Source organism: Penaeus monodon, chromosome 14 (assembly GCF_015228065.2).
Source record: "Penaeus monodon isolate SGIC_2016 chromosome 14, NSTDA_Pmon_1, whole genome shotgun sequence".
Classification (NCBI taxonomy): domain Eukaryota; kingdom Metazoa; phylum Arthropoda; class Malacostraca; order Decapoda; family Penaeidae; genus Penaeus; species Penaeus monodon.
The window spans coordinates 12,319,793-12,327,292 of record NC_051399.1 but is presented as its reverse complement, the minus strand read 5'-3'; the positions used below and the strand labels follow the sequence as shown (position 1 = coordinate 12,327,292).

At 39.8% G+C, this 7,500-nt stretch overlaps 1 protein-coding gene across 2 annotated transcripts in view; it reads left to right on the top strand.

Annotated features, from left to right (window-relative positions):
• Positions 1-7,500, top strand: part of LOC119580892 (cholinesterase 2-like) — an 8,462-nt gene that overhangs the window by 585 nt on the left and 377 nt on the right. Inside the window, exons 1-12 of one of the 2 annotated variants that reach the window (XM_037929123.1) lie at positions 661-795; positions 1,199-1,397; positions 2,215-2,379; positions 2,604-2,751; positions 2,900-3,085; positions 4,453-4,646; positions 4,772-4,922; positions 5,711-5,889; positions 6,224-6,374; positions 6,698-6,854; positions 7,051-7,165; positions 7,437-7,500. The exon at positions 7,437-7,500 is cut by the window's right edge and continues 377 nt beyond it. In XM_037929123.1, the coding sequence (XP_037785051.1) occupies positions 1,206-1,397; positions 2,215-2,379; positions 2,604-2,751; positions 2,900-3,085; positions 4,453-4,646; positions 4,772-4,922; positions 5,711-5,889; positions 6,224-6,374; positions 6,698-6,854; positions 7,051-7,165; positions 7,437-7,500 (1,702 nt within the window). In that variant the 5' untranslated portion in view covers positions 661-795; positions 1,199-1,205. Of the gene's footprint in view, positions 1-660; positions 796-1,198; positions 1,398-2,214; positions 2,380-2,603; positions 2,752-2,899; positions 3,086-4,452; positions 4,647-4,771; positions 4,923-5,710; positions 5,890-6,223; positions 6,375-6,697; positions 6,855-7,050; positions 7,166-7,436 lie in introns of those variants that run through there. The other variant, XM_037929122.1, reaches the window with a different exon arrangement.

Here is a 7,500-nt window from a genome sequence, read left to right as displayed (position 1 = left end):
TACACTGCATCTTATGTTAAAGAGACATGCCTTGTATAAACTGGTAACCTACAGTCAGACAGAACAAATCGGCAAATAATTATAATTATAATCATAAAAATTATTATCATTATCATTATCTTTATTATTATCATTATCATCACCATCACAACAACTACTACTACCATAATACCAATCATACCCTTAATATTATCATTATCATCATGAAATGCATCACTGACAGAGCGCATACATTAGAGAAAGAGAGAGAGAGAGAGAGAGAATTTGTGTGTTAGTGTGAGTGTGTGTGTGTGAGAGAGATAATTTGTCTATGTGTGCATATGTGTGTGTGTGTGTGTGTGTGTGTGTGTGTGTGTGTGTGTGTGTGTGTGTGTGTATGAGAGAGAGAGAGAGACGGGGGGGGGAAGATGAAGATACCTTGGTATACTGGACGCTGTAATGAAAATTGTTGTATAATTGTATTATACAACAGTAAAGATGGCTATTTAGGCATTTAATACAATATATGATCAAAATAAGATACTTTTGTGAGAACTAGTCATATGATATTACAAAATAGGCTTTTGCAACCAAAATTGAGTATGAATTACCAAGTGGCATCACTAGGCCCTCAAACACTATCTTGAATTGCCTGTGAGATCAGTTTGTAATCTACCCTCAGATAGCGAACATAACAAGACCTGCATTCATGTACAATATACTTTCGTGCTGCTCATTGCCAATTCCCCAATTAATCTTTTCTCCTAAAAACTAGAAACTATGCGTGTGATATTCGCGATGCACAAGCAGTTCTGGGTAATATAGTGAAGACAATAAAAAAATATAAATATAAAAGTAAATTAAAATAGAAACTTTATAACGCAAAGCTCATAGCTAATATCAGAAAATAAATCAAAACATTTTCTGTTGTTGATTTTTTATTGCTATTAGCGATTCTTATTATGTGGCAAATGTTTTCCTAGAATTCTATTTTATCGAATAAATGTGTTTGTATTGGTGTAGCCTTTATGTAAGGACTAATAGCATATGTTCGATGGATCGTGATATCATAACCCAATCAAGAAGTACAAATATGCCAATGTAATATTGCGATCCTACTCATCTCTTTACTTCAAAGGCAAGTACATCGAGAGCTGATTGAATGAAATTCGGATGATAATTGTTATTCTATTACATTTGTCTTTCGTTTTCTCCTCAGAAGCAAAATGCTGTATGAGTTTCTAGCAGTCGTGGTTGTCGCAATGACAGCACTGACATTTTGGGACGGCGTGCCCGTGGTAACAGTGGAAGAGGGTCAGGTGTCTGGCATCACTGAGCTCTCCACGAAGGGCAAGGAATTCTACTCCTATTATGGCATCCCCTTCGCCAAGCCTCCTGTGGGAGAACTCAGGCTCAAGGTGAGTACTGACCCTAAAATGTGGTTGACGTACTTTGTCTTTGGCAAAGGCAATTGACGTAGTGAAACGCATGAGAATTTGCAATATTACACATGTAGCAGATATAACAATAATGGATTCCCCTCAGAAGCGATTGGCCTCATAGTCAATAGATAATCGGCATAACATGTTGTTCGACGAGCACAATGAGAAACTGGAACGTTTCTGAGCTTTGGCTTCATCCATCACGAAAGCTTTAAAACCAGTTTATTACAAATTGAATTAAATTTATAATTGATTGATTACTCAGCTTCGAACCTGGTGATATACATTTTTTACTCAGTGTAAAGAATATGGACATTGTAAAAGATTACTTTGTACCACAAGGCAGCCAATTTGGTATTAAAAAATATATATAGTTCTTGACTATCACATTACAAAAATTTGGACTCTTAATATTCATCATGGCCCTATGCGTCTGAATTTACTGGTTAAAATAAGAATTCCATGTATCTAAATTTTTCCTTCGTTTCAGTGATTTTTAGTAAATTCACTCTGCTTACTACCATCGCACACTTCTCCGTTATATGTTAGATACTAATTTCCGTTTCATCTTTTACCTGTTATGCATACCATCGGGAGGATGCTCGCTCTCACAAGGCCTTGACGTACCTGTAACCATATTGCTTCTCCTTTGCTTCTGACCTGTATGGGTTAACCTTGGGATTAGCTCACTCCTGCAGTAAGAATATTCTCATTAGGCGAGTAAATAGGAAAAAGTAGACTTTTTTACTTACGGTCGAAAGGGACTATTACATTGCCTCACCCTTACTTGCAGGATCCGGTTAAAGGAGAGAGGTGGGAAGGCGTGCGGGACGGATCCAGAAAGCCCTCCTCCTGTCTCCTTGTGCCCTTGGCTTTCTCCGTCATGGGCATTAGAAAAGCCCCAGAGGAGATGTACGGGGACGAAGACTGCCTCTACCTCAACGTTTTCACACCACGCGTAAGTCAGAATACCTAGCACATATCTAACAAGGCACTGGTGTCTATTGGAAACTATTATTATAGTTTATTTTGTTATTTCTTCTTTATCATGGGTATTCTTGTCATTTAAACCAGGTTTTTTCTTTTCTTAGAATACTAATGAAAATCCTCAACATATAATCATATATTTCCTTTCAAGACAGAATAATGATTAGTCTTATTTGTTAACCATATATTTCACAGAAAATAAAGCCTAACAAGAAACTCCCAGTGATGGTGTGGATCCACGGAGGTTCATTTATTGCTGGCAGCAATCATGAGTACCTGCCTCATGTCCTTATGAACCATGACATTGTGCTCGTAGTTTTGCAGTACAGACTTGGTATCATGGGTTAGTGGTCATTCAGTGTATATTAGGTTGCTTTACATTTCTCTTTATGACTTTTACATGTTCCAGTACTCACCTTTATTCTAAATACACTGTTTACTCCCTCATTTCTGTTGTCTTTGTTTTTTGCACATTTTTATTTGCTCTGCAGGATTCTTATCCACGGAGGATGAGGTGATTCCAGGAAACTTTGGGCTGAAGGACCAGACCCTCGCCCTCCGCTGGGTGCAGGACAACATCCACAGCTTCGGAGGAGACGCCGACAGGGTCACCATCTTTGGGGAGAGTGCTGGGGGCGCCTTCGTCCATTATCATATTTTGTCACCGAAATCAAAAGGTAAGCTGGCCATTTAGATAAACTTCCATGTATAGTGGAATTTGCAGCGTCATGTTCCTTAATCCTCTTCATCATCTTGGTAATGGGAGAAACCGCCACCAGGGCCCAGTGGGGAGGGGGGAGGGGAGGCGGGGCTTGAGGTCCCAACAATTGCACGAGTTTTGTGACTGCCATTTGTTTGATAACTGTGTAAACTTCCTGACAGCACCTGCGGCTGTTCGGTGTACTAGGGCCACAGTATTAAGTTTTCTCTTGTTGGACACATTACTAAATGTGTATAGGGAAAGGGTAATGAAATGCAAAGTCGAGTTCATTTGGATAATAAGCCATTACTGATGTCATTGCAGTAAGAAAACGAATCGGTAGTTTCCGAGCCCCCAGACTGGTCAAGAAGTAGAAGTGCCCCTTCCTCTGCTATGGAGATCTAGGGTGACAATTTTTAGAGCCTCTCTTAATAAGAAGTATTCTGTGGAACACAATTGGTGTTTTGATTTAGGACTTTGATTTATTTAATTGTTAAACGCAAAATTGGACATGTCTCACTCTTTAATCGCATCATCATCACCACGTAAGAGTAACTTAAATTATCCCGAGACCTGATGCCATTTACTGAGGAGATACTGTCAGAGGTTTATGGTAGCGGTAGTAGAAAATTTCAGGAATACTGAAGGTAAGGAACATATCGTGTATTTCTGACGAAAATATCGTCAAAACTGGGTAAATACACTTCTTGCACTGTGAAGATGTTCATTCTCATTCATACCTCTTTTTTTTCCCTTTTTTGCGTATTTCACAATGAACACTGTTCACGATGAACGTAATGCTGGATTGTCATCGATGGGGAACATACTATAGGATATATATTTGCATTTTCTTAGAATAAGAAAGCAAAGCCATAAAAGATTTTCATGCGTAGTGTAATTACACATTTGTTATGTTTCAGGAATGAAAGAATGAGGAATGATTACAATATCACATCTAAAATATATACGTTATTCACAGTTTCAAATAACAAAAAAGGTAAATTATTTGCATATTTACAACATGTGAGATGAGTCAAGTTTATCAATAAATCTTAAATTATAACGGTTTTTGTTATTCTCATACCAATAGTATTTATCATTCTTATCACTCTTATCAATAGAAGTAGTAATGGTAGCAACAGCAATATTAATATTAATTACATTACTACTAAAGTTACTGCTGCTACCATTACCCTTGGTTGTGGTAGCAGTAATGATAACACTAGTAGAAGTAGCAGTAGGAGCACATCCCGAAATAAGATTAGTGTTATATTCACTGATTTCGTAATATACGTTATGTACAACACCAGGTAACAGAGCAAACAAAAGACTCATCTCCATTAGGTCTCTTCTCCCGCGCCATCATCCAGTCGGGGTCGGCCATGGCGTCGTATTCTCACAGGGAAGACCTCAGACTCGTGGCGCAGGAAGTAAGCCAAGCCGTCGGCTGCCCCGAAGGCCCCAGCAGCCAGGACATCCTCGATTGTCTTCAGCAGGTGGACGGACGCAGATTGGCCATTAGCTTCCAGGATTATTTGGTTAGCTCTCAACAAATCCCAGAGAAAATGTCCTTAGCTCGTGCATATTAAAGTGAATGATTTGCTTGTCAGAAGGTATGGTTTAATAACTGGCTGATAATCTCCCCATAATTCTTATATTCCAGAAATGGTTCGTCTTGCCACTAGTGACGGTACCTCGAATTGACGGGGACTTTGTACCAGATCACCCCGCCCGCCTGATGCGTGACGGAGACTTCAACCAAGTGGACCTCATGGCTGGAATCACAAGAGAGGATGGAGCTTTTGGAACAAACCGTTAGTGCTATTTCAGTGTTATTGTGATATATATAGATGAGTGTATATAAGATCAGTAATTAATCCTATAGATACTAGTGAAGTGAATGATTGCTCAGTTTAGTAAGTAGCATCATATAAACAATCCAACAGGTCATTGAAGATCGGTTGTTTGCATAATCATATTGTTTGTTCATTAGATTATGCTCGTCATTTATGGTTAACCCTTTCCTTGTATGTGCACAGAGAAAATTAGTAAATTAGTCATTTAAACTTGAGGATAAATTTGCCTTGTGGTGGGAAATCCAACATAGAGACTGGCATTATTCATACACATTCGAACCACAATTCTGTTCTTGTTCTACACCATCTGTTCACCTACTTCAGATCACTATCAAATTTTAATTAACTGTTCGCTTGGTTTTAGACAACCCAGCCATATTCTATCGTCACGGACTACCTCTAATTCTTTTATGGTAATTCTAACGACAACCAATAATTAAATGCATAACTGGCCTAAAACATGTCTTCCTTCTTATATAGATGTAAGTAATAAATAAATGAGGGCTGTAACATAATTTTGACCTTCAGCGGAGGTAACAGAGAACTTTCTGAAGAATTATGAGGTGTTTTCTGATTACAGAGTTCTGAACAATTCTCCTCTTCCCAACAACTCCAAAGGCTACCGGCAGCACCTCAGTTTTATCTAAACTATACTAATGGTGGTTTTCACTGTGAATGTGAGAATCAAATTAACCGTATAATATCATAATTCTTCTGACCAGTCAAAAAAGTATGTTCCTCCACAGCAATGTTAGCTCGAAAGGACCTCTTCCCTGCTTTACAAAACAACTTCAGTACCTTTGGGCCTCTTAGCCTCACGGTCGGACCTGAAGTTGAAGATCCCGTTGCCTTCAGCACCAAGGTCTACCAACGCTACCTAGGGAACCTGACCATCGACCGCGATCACATAGAAGAAATCACGAAGGTAAACACTGTTCAGTTCTCTGGCTAATTTCTCAAGTACGCGAATGCTAATTTGGTAAAAGTAGGTGTGAACTTGGCTTATTTATTTTCTATCTATATTCTCTCAAGATTCCTACTTCCACTGATGTTAAATCTGGAATTTGATTATCCGTTTCATTTTTCGAAAAGAACTATATACATACATACGAGTATTCATTTATAACCATAGTTATGCCTATCTTGTTACTTGATTATCTATTTCTAGTATTTCTACATATGTAGCACGCAGTATATCACATTTTATTCTAACCGTGAACTTTTTCACTTTATTACTCTTTAAACTTTTCTATTTCCAGTTAAGCACACACTACATGTTTGCCATACCACACGACCTGACGACCCTCTACCACGCGCGTGCCCCTGGCCTTCGTACTTACCGCTATGAGCTCAAACATCGATCCCAGCTGTCAATGGGAGACTACTTCAACACAGATATAGGGCGTCACTGTGAGTTGTTTCAGAACAGTAGTAAGGCAGGAATTGGGATTTATGTGTGGTAAAGAGAGATTATGATGATGATGATTGTTGTTTTTGTTATCACTTGCAGGAAGAAAGGGTTAATGGGAAGGTGGGTGGGATTAAGAATGAAGATGATTTAAATGAGTCGACGTGTGAACTGACGTCAGGGTTTGGACCCTGATTTTTATTGATATCACTTCGGCTCTCATTACCTCCTTGTGAGACGAAAATGCAGAAATTTTACACATTGAAAAGACAAAAAAAGTAGATAATCTAGCTCACATCCCTCTCCCCGTCGTCATCTATCGCAGGGATTCCTCACGGTGACGACCTGTACTACCTGTTCGCCGGCGGACCGCTCCTCGTCCGCAGCTTCTTGCCCGACCGCCCGCGGGACCTGCAGAACGAGGAGGACCTTCGCCTCAGAGACATCATCACGACCACGTGGACGAACTTCGCTGCCACGGGGTAACTTTTAACATGTGATATGCTTCGAAATATGTTCAGATATATTTACATGAATAACTAAATTTTAATTTGTACATTTATTTAAATACTGTCCTCGTCCACATCTCTCAATAGTTGTCACTCTGGTCGCATCTACCTTATTTATGTAAGTAATAATCTACTGATATTATATGTGTTCACACACCTCTCCCCCCAGCAACCCGACCCCCGACGACGCCCTGGGCTTCAAGTGGGAGGCGGCGACCGAGGACGACCTCCGCTACCTCGCCCTCAAGCCCTCGCCCACCATGGAGGCCGACCAGCGACAGGAGGTGAGTGACTCCCTGTGCATCATTAGCTAGGCACACACGCATACACACATATACAAACACACACACACATACATATACAAACACACACACACATACATATACAAACACACACACACATACATATACAAACACACACACAACACAACACAACACAACCCCCCCACCCACACTCACCTATTATTTTTATCAACCTATGCAAATATATTCCCGCCCATTTTTTTCTTAAGTTTATTGGTTATTAAGATCTAATTTGTCTTCTCTCTCCTGCCAGGCGCGAGATTTCCACGCATCTCTGCCAACGAAGCTGAACCAGATCCTCCATCCCGAACGCATCG